Genomic DNA, 27,699 nt, shown 5'->3' on the forward strand with positions numbered 1-27,699 from the left:
GGGGATGCAATTTAATGTCTCTGTCAGTGTTTATGTTAACTTCAATTATCTTTGGAAACATGGCATCAATTCCCCTTTTTTTCCCCAAACCTACTTTTTGTGTTGATACTGAGGTTGTGTTAAATACGTTCACTATCATTTCAATTTGTTTTGTGTTCCTTTCATCATCGCTCTAGTGTTTTATATTTTTAACATGTTCAAAATAAAACAGACAAACACCACTTTTACATTTCTCTGTCTTCACATGTATTTTGCCTGATTGGACCGTATCTCAAGACTAGATTAGAGCAGCAGATATGTAATCAAGGAGAAGGCCTGCAGACACCAGCGTGGCCTTTGATGGTTAAACAGGAAGTTCCATTAAGTTACACTATGGGACACACACACACACACACACACACACACACACACACACACACACACACACACACACACACACACACACACACACACACACAGAGAACAAAGTCAGCAGGATAATTATAAGTGGGAGGGGAAGGGTATAGGTTGGAATATGGCTGGAAGTGATGGGGGGGTGGGGGATTTCATAAGATTATCCTATAAATAGTGGGGCAAGTTTTTTTTCTTTTAGTCATCAACGCCAGCATGTAACTCTGGCTCACCAGTGATAAAACTGTTCGAAAAATGAGCCCTGGGCTTAAAAACCTCTGCATGAGATAATAACCAATTCTACACAAGACTTTAGGTAGTGGCTGAGCAGGATTTGGAGTGTGATGAAGTTAATCACTGCACTAAGGGGGGAGAAAGAGAGAGGGGGGATAGGGACAGAGAGAGAGACAGAGAGACAGAGAGAGAGAAAGAAAGAAAGATAGAGAGACAAAAAGAGAGAAAAAAAAAAAACTGCCATCCCGTCTTTTAACCAAAATCTTGTTCCATTGTGTGATGGTACATGTATGCATGGGTCTATTGTGATCTCAGCTAAGACAAATCGACCGTCACGTAGGATTGAGTGGAGGGTGAGGGCTCCGACTGGGTAGGCAGTGGGGGTGGCACGTCTCTGATAGGCTTAGTCACACAGCTGAGGGTTATTTCATGTCACGAACAACCAAGTTTACAGTGGTAGGATGGCCTACAGGAAAGGTGGCTGACCAGTAACCATGAAATCGCTGGTTCGATCCCGGGCACATAGCAGTGGCTGGTATTACTTCTACGGTGCCCACCATCATTGTGTCCTTGAGCAAGACACTTAACCACAAAATGGCTCTAGGGACGCGTCGGACCCCCTCTGAAGTGTGGTAACTTGAGAGGGGATATGCTGAAAGACAAATTTCAATGTAATTGAATTGACTAATAAAGTAACTTGACTAGATGCCCCTGTCTGAAATAGAGCCATCACGGTGTCTTTTAATATTTTAATTGCTCTTCACTCTCTACAAGGGTCCTGCGCTCCCCTCTGCAGCATCTGACCTTGGTAAAACTGCTTTTAGCCACAGTGCCCCTGACTCCTGGAACAGCCTACAACATCAAATTAAAATAAATACACTCATAACTGTTAACCAATTTAAAGTTATTATTTTGAATCAGCCCCACTCCACTTGTAACTGTTTTAATTGGGCTATTGTTCTGTTTTATTCAATTGATCTGAATGTTTTAATTGCTGTTGTCTCTTTGTAAGCTTGTTGTGTATTCTCATTGTATATTGTGTATCTGTCTCGACGTCATTGTAAAAGAGGGTCACACCCCAATTGATCTTTCGAGAATAAATAAAGGAAAATGAAATCCACAACCAAACTACACAAACGGTCACACCCATCTGATGTCGCAACACTTCTACATCCACCTCCTGTGACTCTGAATCTGTATAATTGAGTTGTCACGTCTACAGCGCCTGGGACGTCGTATATCTAATGCAGCGTTGGGGTTTTAGAGCCGTGTAGGGGTGATGGCTCCTTCTGGGTTCCTTTGGCTCTGATTTAAGCCGTCCTACTTTACCCTCATGCCTCGGGGCTTTAGGGGAAATCACAGACCGCCATGTACTTCTATAACGTTGATTTTGTAACTTTGCTCACAGCCAGTGTCACTCTCACGACGAGAAAGATCTTTTTTTTTTTGTTGGCATTTTCAAGCTTTATTGGATAGTACAGAGTTGAAATGGGGAGATAGAGAGAGCCGTTATGGTACGTGTTCTATCCACTACGCCACCGGAGTGCCCAAGATTTGTCAGAAAGTTGAGTTGTATAGTGTTAAAGCTGATTAAAAAGAAGACTCCTAAAGGTGCAATCAGCAACTCTGGAGAACAAATCACTTTTTTTTTTTTTTTTTTTTACAAATCAGTAAATATATCCTCATTATATGCTACCTGTACATATTATGTGTGCGGTGCAAAAATATCAAGTTTTAAGACACTGGCCCTGGCACTGTAAAGTGGTATGTTGCTAGATGTGGTTTTGTACATACTCTTTGTTTAACATACCAGTTTACAGAGCCTAGGTTGTGTATTTATTAACACCAGATTTTTCCTTCAGAACACACACAGTACGGAGATACAGTCTCGGAGATAATTACTGATTTTGACACCAAGCGGTCTCCAGAATCGCCGACTCCACCTTTAATACTGTTAATGCTGTAAAGGGGGGGGGGATTGCACCAACTCAATAACAGCTACATGAGAAGTCATTTTTGAGTAAGAAAATAACATTTATTACAGATTTATCATTACACATGTACACTGGGTCTTCATGAAACCATATGAACCACACCTTTTTATTTACATCAAGACAGCTTCAGCACCTATTATAGTTATAGGCCAATGGTTATGTAGGAGTATGTGGCACTATAAATTGTGCATTGTGTTTGGGCGTTTTGGTTAGCTATGAAAGTTTATTTGAAAGGATATAAGGAATAAGTCTTAACATTGTAAACAGCGTGGAGAGAGCCACCACTTTCCTCAAGTTCAAAAGCATCATATTGTCTATCAGTTGAACCTACAGTTACAATGCTGGATGGTTCTGATGTAGCATCTTAGGAAAGAGATCAAAAAGGAGTTTCGTAATATTGCCTTTCGTAGCTTAATAGCAGTAATAACATATAGACATGTTGACTCTTATCCATTTGGTTAGCTTCCCTTTCATTTGGATTCAGTTTTCAATAGAAAAAAAACTATTTTTAAATGTGGATAACCTTGATTTCCCAGCATTTCCTTTACCCAGACCACTAACATTAAGAGACCACACATGTATACAAGATTGACACGCTATAAGTCTGAGGATCTTTCATGGTCTTAATGGGGGAAAAAGTGGTGAGCATGCCATTTTTTTTCCAGTTTTGCAAAAGCAAATAAAGGTTTAGCAAATCTGGAAGTGAATTGTTTAAAGTCTAAATATCATATTTAGATATAAATCTGGTATAATGTGGTTTGAATGGAGGAATATAAGTGAATTTGTGTCTGTTTTCACAAATAGAATTCACATTTTTCTAAATTTAAACTGGGGTTTTAAAGAACATTTGGTATGATGATTAATAACTGTTACACACCTTATACTGGTGATATAGTAAATATTTACTTTATACTTTGGATTTCCCAATCCAAAGCTAATACAAGTTAACAGTCAACAGACAAACCCAAACCCAACCTGCTCATCAGCCTATGATCCTGCACTTACACAGCATAGTAGTTCTCCATGTCTTAACATCAACTCTTTGGAAACAGAGGAGCACCTTAAAGCAAAGGCCCACACAGGTAAATAGATTTTAAATGCATCATATTGTGTGGTTGGACCTTCTCATTCTGGGAGCCAGTGGGAGCATTTTTTTTTTGCACCAGACTTCAGGAGTGAAAACCATCTTCTGAATCGTCACATCAATTGTCACCTCAGTCCATCTCCGTCCACCGCAGCCGCTCAGCTGTCAAACCGCCTCAGTCTCCTCAACCGGACCTCCTCAGCTCTCGCCTGCTCTGATAGGTGGAAAAGAAACCCAAGATTTATAATTTTTTAAAGATAATTTTTTTGTCATTTTCAAGTTGTATTAGATAGTACAGCGACCACTGTAACAGGGTCCAGAGCCGATATGCTACGCGCTCTATCCACTACTTCACTGGAGCACCCCGAGATGTATACATTTTAAATGTTCGATGAATCTTATATCTTAAATCTTAGGGACTTTTCAATTTAAAATGATCTTTTAAAATACAAAAGTCAAAGTCAAATTTGTTTCTATAGCACTTTTTTTTTTTTTTTTAAACCTTTATTTATACAGGTAAATCCCATTGAGACCGAAGACTCTTTTACAAGGGAGACCTGTTCCCATTCCCACGTTACCATTCACACACACATTCATACACCGATAGTAGGCTAACTATCGACATTCACACGAGGCAAGGTGGGTTAAGTGTCTTGCCCAAGGACACAACAACTATGACACAGGTGGCAGGGCGGGGATCGAACCTCCAACCCTTTGATCATCGGCCGACCCGCTCTACCAACTGAGCCACAGTCGCCCCACATCTAAAAACAACATCACTCGTGCCCATGTTTTTTACTATTTATATATTGTGTGTTTGTGTGTATACTTTGATGCTGCTACAATTCTGTTGTACACCATACAAAGACAATAAAGGATTCTGGTTCTAATTCTGATTCAAAGTGCTGTACATAATACAATACAAAACAACATATAGGCTAAGATACACTCTCCCTCTCCCCCTCACCTCTGTCATTCAGACTGTTTCTGATGGCTTCCCCTAGCTGCTCTTCCTCCGTCAGTCCACGGGAATAAGGTGGAGGAGGATTATTTCTCGCATAATTCGTTGCATTCGGTTGGTATCCCGAGTATCCTCCACCAGTGCCACTGTAGCCTGCAAACACACACATTCATATAAAAACACACACAATATAATAATAACCATGCATGTGAGAAATACTCCAGATCAGACTTTAGATAGACAGGCCAGGATCAGTTTAATTGCTGTTTTTTTTTAAAGATAATTTTTTGGGCTTTTTTTCTTTATTAGACAGATTTAGAGGGACAGAGATGAAATGAGGCAAAGAGGGGAATGACATGCAGAGAACTGACCACGGGTCGGATTTGAACCCGAGTCTGCTGTGAAGAGGACTGAGTCTCTAAGGGGATGCTCTAACCACGCTCTAGGTGTTGGTATTTTATTGGGAGTTCTTGGCAATAAGAACACATTACAATATCAGGATACAAGTTACAAGAGGACACTAAAGAATCAGATGGGGTTCGACAATGTAAGAGGTATCTCTTGAAAAAGAATTGAGACTGCAAACTTTGCAAAACATGTTCAAGAGATCTCTATCTTTAGTTCAAAGACTGTACATTGCGCTGATATCATCACAATATCGACAGAGTTATTAAACTTGTAGCGGCTAAGCCCTGTTCGAAGCCACTACGGGTTGTTAATATGGATTGTTACGACGTGCACCCAGTGCGCTCAGTAAATAACAAACGGGAGTAAAGTTTGACAATAATACGGCACGTTTAATCACCTTTTATAAATCCATTCACCGGCAATATACGTTAACTAATAATTCACTTAGTAACAAAAATAACAAACTGAATTGCTGATCACACAAAGGGCACATTCGAAAAACTGTTTGCTTCCCCATCAACAACACCTGTTTCCCTGTTTTTCCTTGGGTTAAATTACCTACTTGGGCTGACCCACGTAACCTCAGCCACACCCAATACAACCCCCTAATGTTACGAAGCACAAAACATGAATATAACAGAATAAATGAATATGGCTCCTACAAAACTAATATGCCATATGATCAAGGTCCTGTGCTTCAGATAAACAACTTTGTTAACAGAATTTAATTTGCCTTATGATTGTATAATATTTGAATGCACAATACATGCTTTCTGCCTGTTGAACTTTGTCCCAGTAAACTTAAAGAACTCCAAAGTGTTTTTGCTACAACTGTTGTTTAGCCTTGAAGAAGAAAACTGCCTAATAAGATTTTGGCACATACAGAGGTATGACGCATTCATGTGCACAGTGGTTGAGGAGAAATGACTCCCATATTCTGTTATCAGACATTGTATGAAGAATAACACCAGCTGAGATGATTTTCTGGGAATATCTCTCTGCTTTCGCCAGCAAAACAAGGGCTGGACACACAAACCGAGTGTATACGCCTACACAATTTTTTGGACCATATAACCTCTGCTATTTCTGTTCAATCTTTGTCTCAATCCATCTATGCCTGAAATGTAAGACTTGTGATGCATTGATTGATTCCCTTGTATGCTGTTTGCAAGTAAACTTCACCTGCTTTTGAAGAAGCCTGACTCAAATCATTTTATTCAAACACTTGAGTAAATAATTCTAGTAACAAACGTATTAACTTCCCTTGAACGCTTTGTTACCTGAGGAGCCTGAGTTGTTGTAGTATGCGCTGGGCCCGGAGTTATATCCGTTCGACGTCACAATACCTGGTGCAAATATTAACCAAGAGATTAATTCAGTGGAAAAAGTATTGATATATATTGTGGGTGTATATTTGTATATGGATTAATACTCTCTGACCTGTCTCCAGTGTAAGAAATGGTGACACACACACACACACACACACACACACACACACACACACACACAAAAATCTGCATAGATAGTTAGTTACAGAGAATAAGAGGTGCCATAAGAGCACTACATGACCTAACCCAACTCTATATAACAAAAAAAATCATAAAAAAAAAATATGACTTTTTTTAGGGATTCAAGAACAATTTAAAAACTTTATTTGTTATACTTTAAGAGTTATACAGTCAAAGTCAAAGTCATTTCTATAGCACATTTAAAAACACCATCAGTTGATCAAAGTGCTGAACAAGATACAATACAAAACAACATATAAGATACATGAGAAAAAAAGGGAGGAGTGTCGAAGTCTCAACTTGTGTTAAAGGCCAATGCAACAAAAGTGAGTCTTCAGCATAAGTGGAAGACTCACTTCCAAATGGCATAAGGTAAGACGGGTGTGACAAAAGTATGAACAACTCCTTCAAATACAGCGACACACACATTAAGTCATACCTGCACATTTCTTCATGACGGCCTTCAGTGGTCCACTAGTGTAGAGCAGACCCACCAGGATGCCTGCCAGGTGGCCAACGAACGAGGTCCTAATGAGGAGACAACACAGCAACATTATTAAAGGTGCAGTGTGTAATATGACATCATCAAGAAAGTTCTACAAAGTTCTAGAATGCAACACTCCCTGGGTAACCCCAAACCTTTTGAATAATAACAGAAGCTACAGTGGCCTTCAAGGACAAGAACAATTTTAAATGTTAAACAATGCACCTGATAACATTCCAACTATGACACTTTCAAGATGGCGGCACTAGGCCTTGGTCCAAAATATGCAGAAATATGGACATATATGAGACCCTTTCTAAGGGAAAAAAAATAATTCAAATTTTTTTTTTCAGCTATTATGCACTAAATTAAATGTACTTATGGATATTATAATTACTTTCTACAAAATCTGCTAGGAAATAAAACCCACAATTCTACACACTGCAGGTTTAACTCAATGCTGCCATCTGGTGGACACTTCCCATTCATTGCACCGAGAAAAAAAACTAAACAAAAAACCCTGCCACATGCATCACAAAGGTTCACACTTCAGTCTCAACAGTTTATACAGCTAGTGGATCCTGAATATTTTATTGCAGATTTCTGATTGGTTACTCACCCTGGTGATGTCACGTGGATCAGCACTAGCTCCACCCAGCTAGCATAGCGGTTAGCCACAGGGAAACCCATCACATAGGTCACATCTCCAGGGTGGTAGTGGTTATTCACCACCTTCAGGGCAAACAGCACACCTACAAACACAGGCATATGGTCAATAAGGTTCATAATTAATATGGTTAATGGTTGGACTAGAGTTTAAACCACCAATTAGTAGCTGACAAAGTCAACATTTTCCTCTGAAGATCATAAATGACAAATGAGACCATCAGTGAAAACAATGCTATGTTCATGTAGTGATTATCATAAATGACTTTGCACAGGTCCTATTTTTCTGCTACCCTAGTCCTAGTAGAGTTAATATTGTCTACTAATAAACATAACATAATTTGGGAGTTCCATATATCACTCTGTACCTGAGAAGCCGACAGCACAGGCCATGCTGTAGGACTGGTCATCGGTGATCGCTGTTAGTCCCGCCTCCAGCCCCAGATAGACCAATCCGGTGAGGGCAGAGAAGACGGACAGCAGGTAGACGAACCAGGCCCCTCCCAGCCGGCGCTCCAGCCTGATGCCTTTCCACAGGAACGACGTCATGTTGAAGTAGAGATGCCAATCGTCCGCATGGTGAAACGGGGACAGAAGGAGGCGCCGCCAGTCACTGTACCAGTAAGCCTGCTGGACACTCACACAGGCCTAAGGGTGGGAGAAATAATATGTAGATTAGTTGTAAGAGCCATTTTTTGGTATCTATATGTTGTCATGTCATGTGTTGTCCACCCTCCACTGCCCTATTGCCTGGGGCACAGCTATAAAAGGTGTATCACTTCATTTGTTGTTGTTTGACCCCGGAAGGACATACGGTTTTTGACCGCTCGAAACATATCTCTCAATCAATTGTAGGCTAAACAATCGTTGTTAGTGTCAATGAGGACCTGTCTGGATGTATTCACCTATCATTGTTGTCATGGTAAACAATAAACGGGTTGCAAACAGGACACGGATCAGTCATTACTTCACACAACTACAAACATTGAGACCCAGCGCGTCAACCAAGTCACCCGGGAGTCAGACCACACGGAGCTTACTTACACCATGGAAATGGCACGTACACTTGTCAAAAACCAGCCGTTTATTCAAAACTAGCCGGTTGGATCTTTAGAATACCTTTGGCAAGTAAGTGAACTAATACAGAGGCACAAGGACTTGGAAAGCTTAGTACTAATGTCATACAGTGTCATTCCTGAAAGATAGTGCAGACATGGGACAATAAATAAATAAAAAATGTGAAATTTTCTAATTAGATAAGTTAATATCTTAACTAGTGCAGCTAATTTGGCACTTTAGTTTGCTTTACGTGATTATCAAAATAGTTGTAAATGAATGTCCTTTAACTGGGCCAGTATTACATCAAAAACTCATTGCACAGCCCTACTGCATTGGGTACAACTGACTTTATGTATTTTTACTATGTTTGTAATAAGCTGTATACATGTGTCTAAATAAATACAATTTACTTTATGGGTGCAATACAAAAATAAACATTTTATTTTGAACTGTCATAGTATCAGTTAGTATTTATTTACTGATGAAAAAACAATAATCATGTCAGCCCTACTGCATTGTGTACAACTTACTACTGTGTTTTTCTATTTTTGTAATAATTTTAACTTTTCAAAAAAAACATGACTATTGCTATACAAGTGCATTACCTTCATCAGTGGAGCAGCAGGAAACATGAAGAGGTATACGTTGAGTCCCAGGACAGCCAGGGTAACAGGGGGAATGTTGTCCACCCCGACCTGGAACAGCTGAGACGCCAGGAGCAGCAACCCCATATGGGACCCTCTCTGTCTCCTCATCCTCTAAACAGCCTGGACAGATACACAACATGTTTCAGTTATCTATCCTTTACCAGTACATGTAGAATAGAATAGGGCAAGGGTGGTGAGGCATTTGTGCTCTCTGAGTGTATTGTATATATATATATATATGATTTTATTCAGGACACATGAAGATCCATAGTACAATGTATAAAAAATAGACTCAATACATAAATAACAACAAAAAGCACACCAATGCATGCAGATTAAAAAACATAAATAAAATAAGAGATCAGCATACAACACTTGCAGTATACAAAGATGCCCTCCAATGTCTCCAGAGGGTGGATGAGAACCTGACAGAGCTAAAACCAGGCAGGGCCATTGACTGAATAATATTGTATTGTGAAGCAGGTGGCAGAGGCCAGAGCTCTGAACAAACTGGCTCCAATAATGACCAACCCCACTCCATGTCCATGCCCCACTCACCCACTCCACGCCCTGAAGCTGATCAAGAGCAGCACCTTCAGTCAGAGACAACACTGAGAGGTACTGGATGTCTTGTATACCAGCTGCTATAAGGTTTCACAATGCACAAAAATAACTTTTTTAGTATTTCTTTATTGTATTTATTGTGTTAGATCGTTTTAATTATGTAAGCTATCAGAGGACATGTGTGTGATATGTCTGTCTTGAAACTTATTAAAGTTTGGTATTATTAAAGGAACTACCCACCCATCTATCTATCTATCTATCTGGTTCACTCTATAATGAAATTTGAGTTGTAGCTACACTATAAATGCACAAGCTGATGCAACAGTTTTACACAGGCTCTACAAAGACTTGACTCAAGTTTGTATGAGTTAGGACACCGACATACAGTCTAAACCAGCCGTAAACTAAGAGTATTATTCCCCCAACAGACCCGTCTGCGAACCATAACTTTAACTTACTGAGTTCAGTCGGCTGTCGAGAAAACTTTCAGTTCACTTCCTCCTCCTGTGATGCTGCTGTGGCTAATGCTAATGCTAACGATAGCAGCAGTAGTTTGGTGATTTTAAACGTCGTTAGTTCATTGAGCCCGCTTCAAATGTTTAAACGCTCACAGAGAAAGTCCAATCCTTCCTTTTGTACATTTTAGTCACACGTCAGCAGAGTGTGTTTCAAAACATTTCATCATTTTGTTTTACTGTTACTAGCGTGGACCTATGATAAGAGGTTACTAGTCACTGCTCTGCAACAGTTGGTGGAGCTGCGTCAGCTGTCACGTGACATAAACAAAGCTGCGTAAGAGGCGCATGCGCAGTACGGGTCTATGGAACAATAGTGAAAGAAAAAACTTTGCCATGTGAATAAAAATATCCCCATGGTAAGTTATAAATGAGGTAAAAAGTCGAAGTTATTAGATCATTTAAAAAAAAAGTTGAAATGATAAGAGTAAAAAGTATTAAAGGTGCAGTGTGTAATATGACATCATCAAGAAAGTTCTACAAAGTTCTAGAATGCAACACTCCCTGGATAACCCCAACCCTTTCGAATAATAACAGAAGCTACAGTGGCCTTCAAGGACAAGAACAATTCAAAATGTTAAACAATGCACCTGATGATATTCCAACTATGACACTTTCAAGATGGCGGCACTAGGCCTTGGTCCAAAATATGCAGAAATATAGACATATATGAGACCCTTTCTAAGGAAAGAAATAATAATTAAAAAAAAAAATTCAGCTATTATGCACTAAATTAAATGTACTTATGGATATTATAATTACTTTCTACAAAATCTGCTAGGAAATAAAACCCAAAATTCTACACACTGCAGGTTTAAAGGGTAATGGTTAGCCATAGATAGTTGTAGCCTATATTTTTTATAGACTGTTGCAATCCATTCAGCTCTTCTCTGCAATTAACTGTGCTGTTCAACGACAAAAGCAGGCTCTTGGTAGAAAATAAAGTATTTCAACAGGTAGCCTATAGGCCTTTAAAGGGGCACTGTGTAACATTTTAAGTAATTTATCAGCTAAAATCAATATCCTCATTCATAAATATGTCCTCATTGGTGTAAAATTCCTTCTGCCAATAATCTGAATTATCCTCCTGAGCGGAGAATTACAAATATTAATTTTACATTTTGTCCATTGAGTGGGAAAGTCGTATGGAGGAATCCATGTTTTTGGAATGTCATCAGGTGCATTGTTTAGAATGTAGAATTGTTCTTGTCCTTGAAGGCCACTGTAGCTTCTGTTATTATTCGAAAGGGGTGGGGTTACCCAGGGAGCGTTGCATTCTAGAACTTTCTAGAACTTTCTTGATGATGTCATATTACACAGTGTCCCTTTAAACATAGCCTAAGTGTTTTCCTGTTTTCCACAGTGGAGGGTGGTAAACCTCACGCTTGCATAAATAGTCTTTGGAATCAATTAGATAAGATAAGATAGTCTGTATTGTCATTGTACAGTCACCTATACAACGAAATTGGGATTGCCAACTGGAAGTGCATTACACACACAGGAAAAACAGACAAGCAATTTAAGTTAAAAACAGTATAAAAACAAGACACAGAAACAACAAAAGAAACAAGACAAGGACAGGCAATGTCATAATAAATAAATAAATCTAAAAGGCAGAAAGCATATTGCACTTGTGGAAAGTGAGGTAGCCTATATTTCATTTTCATTTTCATTTAACTTTTATTTATCCTCGAGAGACCAATTGAGGGGTGACCCTCATTGTCTGTTTAATGTTTTATGTTTTATGAGAGTTGAGTGTCCTGATTGCCCAAGGAAAGAAGCTGTTTGCCAGTCTGTTGGTTCTGCTCTTCAGGCTCCTGTACCTCCTACCAGAGACAGACAGACAGACAGACAGACAGACAGACAGACAGACAGACAGACAGACAGACAGTCTCTTCAGGCTCCTTAAATGTTTTATAATGTGTTTTAAATGTTTTATAATGTGTTTTATGTATTCTAATCTTGCCCCTGTAAAGCACTTTGAGTGGCCTTGTGTCTGAATTGTGCTATATAAATAAACTTGCCTTGCCTTGCCTTGCCTCCTAGAGGGCAGTAGGCTGAGCAGGTGGTGGCTGGGATGGAGGTGGTCACAATTAGGAGCACGTGTGACAGGTGTATAGGCCTAGTTTGCTTATCCCAATAAATTATTCACCGACACAGCTTCGACACTGGCATCACATTTCTATCTTTATTTAAGCCAACATTTTTTTTTTTTAATTGATTGATTGATTGATTGATTGTCTTTAATTCGAGCATGCAAGCAATAGCCTACATTAAAAAAAACAGTAGGATAATAGATGAATAGGCCCTAAATAAAAAAACAAAATGTAGACACACTTTGTAGCCTACGTGCTCGAAAGATAAGTTAGGCCTGTTAGAAACTTTAGTTCCAAAGAGAGGCGTGTTTAGGTTTACAGCCGATTTCAACATTTCCGGTTGAAATCATATGAAAAAACTGCAGTCACGTTCACCTCCGTCTCTCCTCCACCGCCAATGATCGTGAACCGGAGCCGGTGGAGAGGCTGTTGCTATAGTAACAGCTGAAGGATGTTTAGTCAAGCACGCGAAAGTAAAACTAGATTGTTACCGGAAAAGCCGACGGTTTTCTCAACAAAATAAAAGCATAGTGTATGCCTAGCTGTTCTGGGCTTTTTAAATGATTTAACAACATTGACTTTTTCGTAACCTGCATGCAAGTAAAAATATAAATGAAAGAATGTAATTCAATTAGTTTGGTAGGGTAGGGCCTACATATCAGTGGAAGAGCGGATAGGCCTAAGGAACAGGCTCATGACAATTCTAATTTGTGACACTATCCTGTTTACAGTTTGTTAATAGCAGGGTATAGGCTTGGTATTTGGTTTGACATATGTAATTGGAACATTGCATTGGTAAAATCATATTTGAAAACACACGCAAAGACTTAGACTCTCCAAATAGGATAATATAATAATCTCTTCAGTAGTCGATGTGACTTTTAATTTGAAAGCGAGAAAATACAGTGGTAGTGTGCTATGCAGTGTGCAGCTTGACTAAGGCTGGAACGGTTGAGTGGAGGGGGGAGCCGGGGTAGCAGCAGGTAAAGGTGTCTGTGGCTGTGTGTGTGTCGGTCTGTTCATGAATGTGGCGGCGGCAGAGCGAGGAGACGGCGTGAAGCACAGCCGCAGAAAGGACGTGAAAGCCGGACAAAGGCAGCGAGCCACCCGGGGGAGAACTGGAAGGAGAGAGGAAAGGATGACTGAGAGGTTCGCTTCGTGTGGCAGCCTGTATGACAGCACCAACCTGCTGCTACAGTACTGCAACAACGGTGAGCCCGCCGCCGCAGCTCATTTCAATACACAATACACAGAGCGTGAATTCACCTCGGATCGAAACCGCATCAATTGAAATATGAAATGGAATAATGTGCATACATTCACCCAAAGATGTTTTCATACGGTGGTGAAAAAAATAAAATTACATTTCCCAGCTGCCTCTGCACCGAAAATGGTTGGTTCCTAATTGGATTGGGCTATTAGCCTGATTGAATACGTTACAAAGCCGATTCATATAGCTAATTAGCTTAAATGTGGGCTATTGTTATTGCTTTGCCTTTATTTCTATAGATCGGCCTATGTGGTGGAATGGCAGGCTTTTAATTTTACAAATATCAACATATTTTAGAATTTTATTTTGACACGGTTTATTATTTTTAAATTTAACAGAATGATATCTCTTTCCAGTCTACTGTTATTTCAGATACATTGTGAATATAATTTATTCCGTGTTTGTATGTGCAGAAGGAAAAAAGGATTTTCAGTATTCAAATTTATTTTAAATTATTATTATATATTTTTTTAAACAATTGTTATATTATACTGTATATAGTTCCTCTGGCATTTTCCAACCATTACACTGATGCTATCGCAGAAATGTCCTTTCTTATGTTCTGGCGGTAGTGTTTTTGGTGTTATGGTGTTTTTGGTTACAGTGTTATGGTTTGAGAGTTAGGCTGCCAGACAGTCTGCTGTTTGTTTGGATATGTCTCATTTATTGTATTCAGTGTTGATCAATTTTCTCCAGTGCAGATGGAATTAAAAAAAAATATATATTTTATAGTTCCTCTTGTGGCTGTCTATCCATCTCATCCATGTTATCACAGGCTCATCCTGCCTTATGATTTAACAGTAGTGTTTCTGGTTATTTTGTTCTGGTTATGATATCTACCTTTTTTAATAATCTAGTAGTATGACTTGTGTCATGGTTGTTGTGTCCTTGGGCAAGACACTTGTATGTGTATGACTGCTGTATGTTTGAGGTTGTCGGAGGGGCCGTAGGCGCTGAATGGCAGCCACGCTTCCGCCACTGGTATGACTGTGCGAATTAATGGAACCTGGAACCCTGTAAAGCGCTTTGAGTGCCTAGAAAAGGGCTATATGAATCCAATCTATTATTATTATTATTAGTATTAGTATTTATTATTATTATTAGTACCAGGTGTCTGAGTCAGTGATATTTTGAAGTTCCAGGTCCACATCCACATCATCGGCTGTAACACTGATACCATACATGGGAACCTTGTTATGGTTGTATTGCAGTATTGCCACCAGGCAGCGTTAACTTATGAAACCATCTCCTGAATTTGCACATTCAATGCTCTGCTCCCTCCTGCAGACTAAGACCTCTATATCTTTCATATCCTCCTTGTACAAATATAATGCAAATCCCAAGCTGGCTGCTGTAAGATCATATCTATGGTGACACATACATGGTAGATTAAATTGCTCAGTTTAATGCATGTGAACCAACTAAACTGTCTGTAGGTTCACACACCGTCATTGCAGTATACTTAAAGACCTACTTCACCGGTGGAAATATGAAGGTGTATTGAACTCTGAGATCCCATGTAGTATAAATGTGCAACATTTTTTGAAATCGGTTCATCCTAGCCTGAGAAAAGGCAGAAAGAGTGTTTTATGGTCTCACTGTCTAACCCTACATTTTACTAGTGTGACATCACACTTGTCAAAATGTAGGGTTAGGATTAACAGGACAGCTGGGCCAAGGGAAGACTGAGGAAAGACTGAGATGAGAAAAACCGAATTAAAATATTATAATAGCGATTTTATAATGATAGAACGCCGGTTCCATATGGGTGAAGTATTCCTTTAACTTCACAGACAGACATATTGAGCGGCAGGTGCAGGGACAGCAAGGGGTCATGGGCGTCTGTCTGATGGTAGCTGTTATGTTTAGTCGTCCAATATGTACAGGAACACGTGCCATTTGGTGTGTGTTGTGTGCCAAAGTTTGGGTCATAAATATTTCAGTTTTTAAATGTAAGACAAACGATCAGGTTTCTGCCCACTGTGCCTCAAACAGGTGTTTTGTACAGGTGGTAGGAGAAGCCAACATAATAAAAAACAAATGAAAGTGAATGACGTCAGCTGTAGGTGTGTAACAAATACACATATTCGTATTCATACCGAACCTACCTGCACCGTACCGCAAAACGTGATAATGACGTAGATATGCCGAATGTACAGGCTTGTTTTGACTGCGCTATTTGAGAATTATTTTATTTATTGGAGACCTTGGTTGTTTGCAGCAGTATTTTCTTTTCTATACTGAAAAATACCTATAGGCTGCAATTGCAGTTAATGCTGCACGTAGTTTTCTTTTTATAAGTACCGAACCGTGACTTGTGTGAACCGTTACAGTCAGCTGTAGGTGACCAGTAAGAGCTTGGGTAGTGACAGCTGGTCCTGTAGAGAGGGGTCGGCTGCTTAACCTGGCTGGTTCTACTATGTTGTCCAAGTGCAACATGCTGTTTTGTCTGCCTTTCTGCTGTATTATTTTTTAAATCAAAGTGTCAAACTTTGAATTAAAAAAACAGTATTACAGTATATTGTACTTAGTGTACTTATTTAGTACGCCAGAAAAAGATTTAGGATTTCCCAATACATGCATGTCAAGTTTAGTATGCTGGAAATACATAAATGCCCCATTAACTCCAATAACATTTTGGAGTATTCGTCTTTATCCTTGACATTTTTGCGACATGTGGCCCTAAAACTCTTCTGTACTTCAGTATGTAGTGTAGTAAACAGAAAGATTATGTGATTTGGAACGCAGGGTATGTTTGTGTATGTGTTCTTCCAGGCCATTGCTTAAATAAGACATTGTTTCTTAGCAATTTTTGCCTGTTTAAATAAAGGTTGATGATGATGATGATTGTGCATGTCTTAATGAGTTTGAGTCTCGGTGATGTGCTCGTTATTCCCAGCAATACAGCATCTGTCAAGCGAGCTTGAATCAACCAACTACTTCCTCAAATAGTTTTTCTTCTGTCCGTCTCCCATCCCATCTTTTCTTTTTCTTTCTTTCTATCTGTCCCTCTGTCTTCCTCTACCATCTGTCCTCTGTCTCTGTAACTAGAGATCCACTTTAGTATATGCTCTCCTCCGCCACCTGCTCACAACGTGCGCCAAATAAATTCAGCATTTCCTCCCTTTTTATATCGTTTCATAGCTTTATTGTGCTCGGCGTGGGGCTTAGATGTTCTGTGTCATGTAGGGCAATATAATCAGAGTCAGTTGAGTTTCTGTAAGGCTGCCAACCGAACCGTAATGTCCTTATCTAAAATGAGCCTGCTGAAGTAAGCTCCACCCGTCTGGGACTCCAGGTAGCTTAAATCAAACAGGATTTTTTTTTCTACACAAATTTTATTCTGTTGCCTGTATTAAAAGTGTGCCTATTGCTTCTTGAATATTTTCTTTGCATAATTGTATAGTTTTTATATCAGAAACACATGAGACGCAATTAAATTGGGCCGCTAAAGGTACAGGAGTTGGGTCCCTGAAACTGCTGCATCATTGAGTTTTCTATTTCACTCTCAAATTGAATTTAGTCAGTGTGTGTGTGTGTGTGTGTGTGTGTGTGTGTGTGTGTGTGTGTGTGTGTGTGTGTGTGTGTGTGTGTGTGTGTGTGTGTGTGTGTGTGTGTGTGTGTGTGTGTGTGTGTGTGTGTGTGTGTGTGTGTGTGTGTGTGTGTGTGTGTGTGTGTGTGTGTGTGTGTGTGTGTGTGTGTGTGTGTGTGTGTGTGTGTGTGTGTGTGTGTGTGTGTGTGTGTAAAGCCTCTCACTGGTGCTCACATCCAAGATTTAATTTGGGCAAAGAGGATTTGTATTGATGGATGGGCCACTCCTTTTTTTTCCTTAACGCTCTGTGCCTGTCTGTCTGTCTGTCTATGAAAATACCCTCATAAACCCAAGGCATTATGATGTCAGGATGACATTTCAAGTGTAACGTTTGGGTTGCATGCTACTGGTGCAGAGAACACTGTGTCCCTTCAGCTGTAGATCGAGATGAAATGACTGAAGCAGTGCAGCATTAAAGCAACAGGAACTATTATAATCAAGGAAGAGCCTTTTGCTTTAAGTGTGACCAAAGTCAGACGGACAGACAGACAGATACAAAGGCAGACAGACAGACACACACAGACAGACAGACAGAGAGATACAAAGGCAGACAGACAGACACACAGACAGACAGACAGAGAGATATAACAAGACAAGCACTGTAGACACCTTTTAGAAAGTTCATAATATTGTTAATAGAGAAATGAAAGGCAGAGAGGAGAATGAGACTATAAAAGGAATAAGGGCCTTTTTGCTTTTAGTGTGTGACCAAATTCACGGCTTTTACGGGAAAAGGTTAATCCGAGACTTTGAGGGGCTGCGTGGCTGTAACCGTTCCACATTAGCAGTAAAACAACCCTCACTCAGTCAGGACAGAGCAGGTTATAACCAAAGGTCCACATCTGTATTCAAGATTCAAATATTCAAAGTGTGTATTGTCACATTGCACAATACAAAACATGTTCTCAGTCATACAATGAAATTCTTCCTTTGTTTTCCACAGACTGAATGCCAAGAAAGAAACATGAAAATATGCAATATAGTAATTAAAATAGAAAAAAATACAAAAGAAAGCAGCAACAATACAGTCAAATCATTATACTGGGGCACAATCATACAATCATAGGGATATTGGGATGTATTGACAAAACGAAAAATATATATAATATCGGCAGACTGAGACACTTTCACATATTTCACATAAGAGCCTTTGGAGACAGTTTTGTATATTTTTGGACCACATGACCAGTTGATCAGTTTAACTTGTATGCAAATGTTTGTCAAGTGTGCTGGGTCATTGTGTGTGTGTGTGTGTATGTGTGTGTGTGTGGGGCTGTGATAGCCATGTGGTAGGATAGGGAACAAGTAAGTATGTTTTTTTCATGGAAATCGATTGACAACCAGCAAGCAAGTGTGTGTGTGTGTGTCATTGAGCCTTTGCAGCATCGCTTCCTGGTGGTGCCTGGCTGTACAGTGTGTGTGTGTGTGCCATGCTCCACCCCTTCTGCCTCCATCATCTCATAGCCCTCCAGACAGAACGAGGGATGAAAGTAAAGGATGAGAGGGAAAAAAGGGGGAGGAGACGATAGAAGGAGGAGGGAGTGGTCCAGGGAGCGAGGACAGGAGATGTGTGTGTGTGTGTGAGAGAGAGAGAAAGTGTGTGTGTGTGTGCGTGAGAGAGAGAAAGTGTGTGTGAGAGAGAGAGAGAGAGTGTGTGTGTGAGAGAGAGAGAGAGAGAGAGAGAGAGTGTGTGTGTGTGTGTGTGTCTGTAGAAGAGAGAGGGAGTGATCGTGCATTGGCCGCAGACTGGAAGGGGAGGGAGTCAGAGTTCAGAAAGCCTCTAGGGGAGGAAGAGTGAAAGCAAGTGAACAAGCCTGACTGTGTGTGTGTGTGTGTGTGTTTCTGCTCTGTGAACCAACCGACAGGCGGGTTGATTGACAGGAGGAGGAGTGACCAGACACTTAGCGTGGCAACATGGCAGGTAGGTTAGGGGAGCTCCACCTTCTCCATCACTTCACTGCACCATCAATATTCCAGCAGCTTTTGATTGTTTTATTGCCCTGCAGCGCCGACCTCACACGCACTAACACACACACACACACACACACACACACACACACACACACACACACCGCACACACACACACCACTCTTTTATCCACCATCATTCTCCCTGTCTTTGGTCGGTTCTCTGTTTCCTGATAGCAGCATTGTGTCTGTATCAGCCTCATGTCAGCTGATTTATAAGTATCACTTTACAATGGTGTGCGTGTGGGCGGGCACGTGTGTATGTTTGTGCGGGCACGTGTGTGTGTGTGTGTGTGTGTGTGTGTGTGTGTGTGTGTGTGTTGGTGGGTCTGGGCACGTGTGTGTTTGTGCTGGGATGGAGAGAGATATGAACTTGTAAACATAAATGTGTGTGTGCATTTCTCTCTTGCTGAATGTCAAATAGATGTGGCCTCTGGTTTATAAGGAGAGTAATGAAACCCTGCACGTTATGACGTTGTTGTGTGTGTGTGTGTGTGTGTGTGTGTGTGTGTGTTTGATTATTCAAGGGCAACTTGAAAAGTAGCCGCTGTCGGCTCTGCAGTGTTTTTTAACAGGTGTTCTCATGACAGCAGAGGAGATGAAGGTTAACTCTGCTGATCTCATCTCTCCATCTCTGTTTGTTCTTTCTCTCTCTCTCCCTCTCTTTCTCTCTCTCTCTTTCTCTCTCTCTCTCCTCTTGCTTTGCATCCCTCTCTCTTCCTCTTCATGTAAATTCTTAAGTCAAGTCCAAAGAGTGATAATCGAATAGGTCTATGCCTATGCTAAATGTTAGCATGTTCAAACTCAAAGTAAACAAGCTATATATGTATAAATATACTATAATACATGTGTTTTATGTCTCTTATTTTGAAATCTGTGCAAGCTCTATTTGCTACCAAGCTGCAGGACAAATATCCCCATGGTGATAATACAATAGAATTACATACCAGAAGCATGTAATGTAACACACAACTTCACTAAATGTTACAACATAGCATGGCTGTCCCCTAAGAGTTGTTAAGTCGAATGCTAAATGGCTAAATTTAAACGGCATGACGTTAGGCATTAAAGCAGAAAGCTCAGCTGAGTCTTTAGTCTGACGACAGTGACCAGCGGTCTAACTCTGAACAGAGCATTCTCTGTCTGCCTTAAATGGTGGATAGACACGATGAACTATATGTTTTAAATGAAAAACAAACAATCTTAAAAAAAGCTATGGTGACAGGTTAAAGGTGCAGTGTGTAATATGACATCATCAAGTAAGTTCTAGAAAGTTCTAGAATGCAACACTCCCTGGGTAACCCCACCCCTTTTGAATAATAACAGAAGCTACAGTGGCCTTCAAGGACAAGAACAATTCTAAATTTTAAACAATGCACCTGATGACATTCCAACTATGACACTTCCAAAATGGCGGTGACAAGGCCTTGGTCCAAAGTATGGAAAAATATGGACATATATGAGACCCTTTCTAAGGAAAAAAATAATAATTCTAAAAAATAAAATCAGCTATTATGCACATAAATGTACTTATGGATATTATAATTATTTTCTACAAAATCTGCTAGGAAATAAAACCCAAAATTCTTTCCACTGCAGGTTTAAGGATTTAGGGATGACTGGAAAGAACTCTGTCAGTCTCTGGGGGAAGTAAAACCGTGTCTTGCAGGTTTATTAGGGTCTGTTGACTTTCTGTTTGGTTGACTCTGTGTACACGGCAGCAGTTTATGAATATAATCTCTGTATGAAGTTAAACATTAATCATTCTTCTCTCTCTCACTCTCCCATCTCTTTCTCTGTTCCTTTCACCTTCCATCTCCTCCCACCTACAAGCTGTTCTCTCTCTCTCTCTCTTTCTCTCTCTCTCTCTCTCTCTCTCTCTCTCTCTCTCTCTCTTATTTTATATCCATCGTCTGAATATATTTTCAACCTTTTTCCACAGTTGAGAGTTGGATTTTTTCATAAATGAATATGACTGATTATGATGGTTTCTCTATATGTGTAAGATTGGATTCACTTTGTCACTGTGCAGAGTGTACAAGTACATAGAAAACAAAATGAGGTTTAGTGTCCAACTAAAAGAGCAGTAAGGTGCAGTATGTACATGAATTGGAATAGTATGGTGCAATATAACAGAGTGTAAACAATAGAACAGTCAGTGCAGTATGAGTAGTATAGACAGATACGTACAGATTAAGTAAGTATAGTGTACAGTAAAGGACATGCACAGTAAATTTGCAGTATTTTTTCAGTACACTATAAGAGCAGCATAGAGGTACAGTAAGTACGAGTGATGTAAAGTAGTGCACTATGAACAGTTTTGCTAGGAGATGTATATTAAATCAGCTTTCAGGCAGTGATACATCACTTTATTGTGTCATTGTACCACAGCCATCATCAATTTGAATAACACTTGAATGGAGATTAGCTTTCCATAATTAATCTACCGTGTCTGAGTTTTCATTTTTGAAATGGGTCATGACTCTTAAAGAACATAATTAATATTAATAAAAGGCTTTTTGACGCTGGCAGTTGTTTAAAAAAAAATGGAGAAAGAGAGAGACCCAACTCACATTGGTGCCTGTGATACAATACCAGGTTTAAATGTATTATTAAATGTCAGTATAAGGCAAGGCAAGTTTATTTTTCATTTTTTTTTAAAGATATTTTTTAGCATTTATCATGCTTTATTGATAGATTGAAGAGACAGAGGTGAAATGGGGCAGAGAGGGGAGTGACATGCAGAGAACGACCGAGGGTGGGAATCGGACCCGGGTCTGCTGCTGGGCCCGGCCCGGGGGGGGACGCCCTACCAACTGAGCTAAGGGCGCCCCACAAGTGTATTTCTATAGCAAAATTCAGACACAAGGCCATTCAAAGTGCTTTACAGGGGCATGAAATACATCAAGATTAAAATACATCAAGTATAGAATAGACATTAGAAAAGCGAATGAAAAATATGAATGGAAATAACACCTTTTAAATAAAATAAAAATGACAGGTTAAAAGGGGACCAGAAAAGTCTTCAGATTCGATTTAAAAGATCAATTAAAATTCTTCTTTCTCGTTTGCTGAAAACCTCTGGTCAAAGCATAACCTACAAACCAGCTTGTGTGTGTGTGTGTGTGTGTGTGTGTGTGTGTGTGTGTGTGTGTGTGTGTGTGTGTGTGTGTGTGTGTGTGTGTGTGTGTGTGTGTGTGTGTGTGTGTGTGTGTGTGTGTGTGTGTGTGTGTGTGTGTGTGTGTGTGTGTGTGTGTGTGTGTGTGTGTGTGTGTGTGTGTGTGTGTGTGTGTGTGTGTGTGTGTGTGTGTGTGTGTGTGTGTGTGTGTGTGTGTGTGTGTGTGTGTGTGTGTGTGTTACTGGTTTTGTTTGGATTAAAAAGGGGCCGAGATGAAGTAGCAGAAAGTTAAGGAAATAATCAATAATGAATGCATGAGCTCGCTGCCTGATGCAAATCCTCTCTGAGCTGGATTCTCTATGTAAATCTGACTCTGTTTTCCCTGTGGTCCCTTCCTGTCTCATTTCACTGTGAGATCTGATACGGTTACAGTAACAGTACCCCCTGTGTCTGCAGGCCGGACACACACACACACACACACAGGCTTACAGCGGTGGCCTGATGCATGCTGGGAATGTTGTGTCGTAAGTGTGACCTGTACAATCTCCTTTCAAGGGCAGTTTTTATTGATAGATAGATGGATGGATAGATAGATAGATGGATAGATAGATAGATAGATAGATAGATAGATAGATAGTGTTTAAAATTACTTTCAATAAGGTGTAACTGAATGTTAAAACAGATAACTGAACTGCACAACATCAGTTTTGATTTGAAGGCTCAGGTAGAAGATATCTTCTCCTAAAACTTTGGTTGACTATTGTAGTATGAATGCACATCTGTTTTGTCGCACATTGCATTATATTGTGTACAGGGTTTATACATTAGGACGCATGGAGAGTTGAGATGTTCAATCCAACCAGAAACTTTTATTTTATTTTATCTGTGAAATTGGGCCACAGATTAATAATCCACATTGGGCAGTTTGCCTTTAATAAAGTTCGGTTTGGGGCGCTCCGGTGGTGTAGTGGATAGACCGCGTACCATATTGCTTTCGTTGCAGTGGTCGCGGGTTCAAATCTGACCCGTGGACCATCCCCTCTCTCTCTCTGTCTCCCCATTTCAACTCTGTACTATCTAATAAAGCTTGAAAATGCCAAAAAATTAAACTTAAAAAAAATTAAATCTTAGGCTGGCGGCCTCTGGTGATGTCAAATAGAGGGATGTGAGGGGGCTGGAATCAACAACAGTGTATTCACTCCTATCAGATCTTGCTGTTTGAAATGCAACAGACCATGGATGAGTGTTTTCCAAGTGGCCATATACTTTGCTGATGAATTTCATTTTGGCAACAGCTTTTACAGTACACTCGACGTCAGAGCCTTTAGTGATTGGGAGCCTGCAGCCAAGCTGTTGGCCCTGTGAGGCTCTACTTTGGCACACTGTTTTCTTATGCAGATGGGTTTTTTAAAACACTATGGGCTGGTTTCACAGACATGGATTAAGCCTAGTTCTGGCCTAAATAGTACTTTCAATGGACAATCTCCATTCAACATACATTTTAGTCCAGGACTAGGCTTAATCCCTGTCTGTGAAACTGGCCCTTTATCTTTGATTTTTGATTTTTTTTTTTTTTAGGAACATGAACACAACTGTAAAAGTGAACACACAAACAAAAGACACAATAAAACAAAGAACTAACATGGCGTACTCTACTCATAAGGTTTCTAAAGCATTGTTTAAATGAAAGGTAAATGTCAAGCAAAAAAAACTAAACTCCAAAAGGTGTCATGAAGGTCACTTCAGCGCTGCTATAAGGTCGAGAAAAGGCTGCCAAAATTCTAGTATTCTATATACGTTACCTTGTGGAGTTTACTTGACATTATTTATGTTTCCAATTACTGTTTCTCACCAACACACAGTGTGAATAGAATCCCCAAGGCCAAACAAAACACGTTGAATCTATTTCTTCCTCATGAATAATTTATATCAAAACCTATACATCATTTACATCCACATCTTCTCACGTTTCATACATTTACATTACAGCCCTCTGCAGTTGTCAGGAGGAACGGTGACGCGAAAAACAAACTCTACAAATTATACAAACAAAATGGTTGCCGCTCATGAAAGCATTTATTAGTATTGCCATATTCTCGCTACGTGCAAAGTTTCACGCTTTTATCGCAAAGTGCTTGTACGATTTTTGTCACTATCTGCTGGACTATTTCTCCACAGCCCAACAGGTTGTTAGACTCCACATGGCACCTTTTACATTATTCACGATGATGTAATGAATTGGACAAAGCTTTGTTTATCTGTCGGCGAGTTTGTCTTTTTTTTTTGTTGTTCCCTCTCTCTCTCCCCCAGGCCTTCCATACTAAATAACAACACACCCCGGGCTGTATGGTGTTGTTTTCCTTCTCATACACTCTGACTCACACACACACACACACACACACACACACACACTCACACACTCTCACACACTCACACACATTTTAAATTATTAAAACCAGTCAAGTTTCCTGTCTGCTCCCTGAAACTCCAAACCACTGGTTCACAAAGCAGCAGCTGTAGCAGTGCATATATCCATAACACTCCTCTTAAGCTGCTCTTTTTCTTAACATGGGGGGGGGGCACTTTAAATATTGTGATCTTTTTTTAAACTGCATTTCGAGCATTATGTACCTGCCCCTAAAATCTATATTCAAATGTTGATTATACAGCAGTGGTTCTGAGCGAGTGATTTGATTGGACGAGAGACCTTCTATGCGTTCTGAAGGAGTGCTGATATGAGCGAACAACATCACTCTGACTGTTCATGGACTGTTCACCAAACTGTAAACCAACTGTCAAAATCAGTCCGCTCACTGATGAGCCGGAGCTTCACTTGTGTAAACTGTGTGTGTGTGACTCAGGTTGACTGTGGCGAGTCTCTCCCCTTTGAGAGGGCATCTCTGCCACACACAGCGGTAGTCGCTCACACTCACGTTACTGAAGACAGCAATAGTGTGTGGAGATAAACTCAGGCTGCTGAATAATACGAGCGGACGCGATCCGGACGAAGCATAGCTTTAGCCTAGCCTAGCTTTCCCAACCTGGTCACGGGTTCAAATCCGACCCGTGGACCTTTACTGCATGTCATCCCCCCCTCTCTCTGTCTCCCCATTTCAACTCTGTACTCTAATAAAGCTTGAAAATGCCAACAAATAATCTTTAAAAAAATAATAATCTCCTCCCCTCCTCTCCAGATGACACAGTGTCTGCCAGCAGCACCATGGACATGGAGGACCGCGTGTCCCACCTGGAGCAGCGGCTGCAGCTGCAGGAGGATGAGATCGCGCTGCTGAAGTCTGCCCTGGCCGACGCACTAAGGCGGCTGGGCTACTGTGAGGAGCAGAGTCTGGGGCCCACCACACAGCAGGCTGGGAGGAAGAGTCTGGCCTCCACACAAGCACCTGCTACCAAGGGTGAGTAACTGGTGAGGGGAGATTCAAGGTCCTCCACCATTTCCTAGTTGGTTAATAAGTTTGATCATCACATTAATGTGTGTGGCGACCGTGGCTCAGGTGGTAAAGCGGGTCGCCCAATGATCTAGGGGTTGGCAGTTCGATTCCCGCCCTGCCACTTGTGTCATGGTTGGCCATGACACTTCACCCTCCTTGCCTCGTGTGAATGTGTATCGTATGACTACTGTATGTTTGAGGTGGAGCGGCTGTTGTCGCTGAATGGCAGCCACGCTTCCGTCAGTCTGCCCCAGGGCAGCTGTGGCTACTATCGTAGTTTACCATCACCGGTATGACTGTGTGTGAATGAATGGAACCTGGAACCCTGTAAAGCGCTTTGAGTTTACACGGTAGTACTAAAGTATAATATGAATAGGGAAATAGTGTGGATGCAGGATGCAGCTGTAGTAGATAAATGCTAAGAAAGTCATTGTTATCAATCATTCATTTAGTTTTTGACTCTGGGCAGAACAGCAATGTGTTGTAAACATCTGTCGATTCCTATGTCTGTCTGTGTCTAATGATCCTCTGTCTGGTTCCAGTGCGTCAGCTGCTGCAGGCTCTTCCCTCCAAACCGCTGAGTAACGGCTACGTCCAACAGAAACGCCTCCTCTCCTCCCCCTCCTCTCCTAAGAAGGAGGTGCTGCAGTCCATTAAGAGGTTTGCACGCACACACACACACACACACACACACACACACACACACACACACACACACACACTAGTGACTGAGGTTATATAGTGACACCATGGCTGTGTTCCAATACCCATACTATATAATATTTAGTATGGTAGAAGAAAGATTTAGGATGTCCCGATTCTTGTGGTTAGAAATACCCGGATGTCTACATTCTGGCCGAGATTTTAAGTGTTGAAAACAGCATGCTATAGCCTATATGGGCGATTCTGACCCATAATCAGTGCGCAGCGTAAGTGACGTCACTTCAACGGAGCAGCAGATGAAAACAAACGGGGATGAGATGGATATAAATCAAGGCGCAATGTTATGATGAAATAAATAAGTAAAAGTATGTCCCAATAGTATGCCTACTGCATCCTAACTAGATTATTTTTATGGTCAGATGTAGTATGTAGAATAGAAAAAGGGATGAGTATGCGATTTGGAACGCAGGGATGGAGTCCTGAGCACTGATTTCTGCAATGCACTAGGCTATGTGACCATCACTAGTCCCTACTTGTATTTATTTATATATAATGATGTATGATACAGCTAAAATCTGGTGATATGAATGATTTTTGACTTTCACATGCCACTTGACACTTGCAGCAGTACAGTTGTGTGTGTGTGGTATGTTATTTGTATTATATATATTTTCAGTTTTGTATGTTAAGACTATGTTTTACTGTATTTTTTGTTTGTAAGGACCCTCTTGAAAACGAGATGGTTTCATCTCAAGGGGTTATCCTAATAAAATTAAATCAAATCAAATTAAATCAGTTAGTAGGGCTTTTCCAACACAACCACTCATTTATCTTCCACAACTTTCTCTCCTGTCCCTCAGGAAGAGCATGTCCACAGAGCGCCTCACCATGGTGAGGAGGGAGATGGGAGCAGAGAGCCGCAGTAGAACCACCTCATCAAGCAGCTCCTCAGGGGGAAAGAGGTAACGGCAGCTTCCCAATCAATATCCTTTAATTTAACCAGGGTATTGATCGGAAAATCAATGCTTC

At 40.5% G+C, this 27,699-nt stretch overlaps 2 protein-coding genes across 2 annotated transcripts; one reads left to right on the plus strand and one right to left on the minus strand.

The window, feature by feature from the left end:
• Positions 1–2,643: 2,643 nt before the first annotated feature.
• On the minus strand, positions 2,644–10,731 carry rhbdd1 (rhomboid domain containing 1). The gene is made up of 8 exons (XM_080053736.1): positions 10,458–10,731; positions 9,394–9,555; positions 8,098–8,377; positions 7,683–7,815; positions 7,019–7,107; positions 6,352–6,417; positions 4,670–4,816; positions 2,644–3,916 (listed from the first exon to the last, which is right to left on the minus strand). Exons 2-8 carry the CDS (start codon positions 9,541–9,543, stop codon positions 3,861–3,863), a joined length of 921 nt encoding a protein of 306 aa, XP_079909862.1. The 5' UTR covers positions 9,544–9,555; positions 10,458–10,731; the 3' UTR covers positions 2,644–3,860.
• Positions 10,732–13,631: 2,900 nt separating this feature from the next.
• Positions 13,632–27,636, plus strand: LOC307248469 (echinoderm microtubule-associated protein-like 1; the record flags this gene model as incomplete). Its single annotated transcript, XM_080024865.1, has 4 exons — positions 13,632–13,821; positions 25,753–25,971; positions 26,550–26,667; positions 27,531–27,636. 4 exons carry the CDS (start codon positions 13,632–13,634, stop codon positions 27,634–27,636), a joined length of 633 nt encoding a protein of 210 aa, XP_079880991.1.
• Positions 27,637–27,699: the final 63 nt, after the last annotated feature.

Source organism: Ammodytes marinus (genome assembly GCF_949987685.1).
Source record: "Ammodytes marinus genome assembly, chromosome: 3".
Lineage (NCBI taxonomy): Eukaryota > Metazoa > Chordata > Actinopteri > Uranoscopiformes > Ammodytidae > Ammodytes > Ammodytes marinus.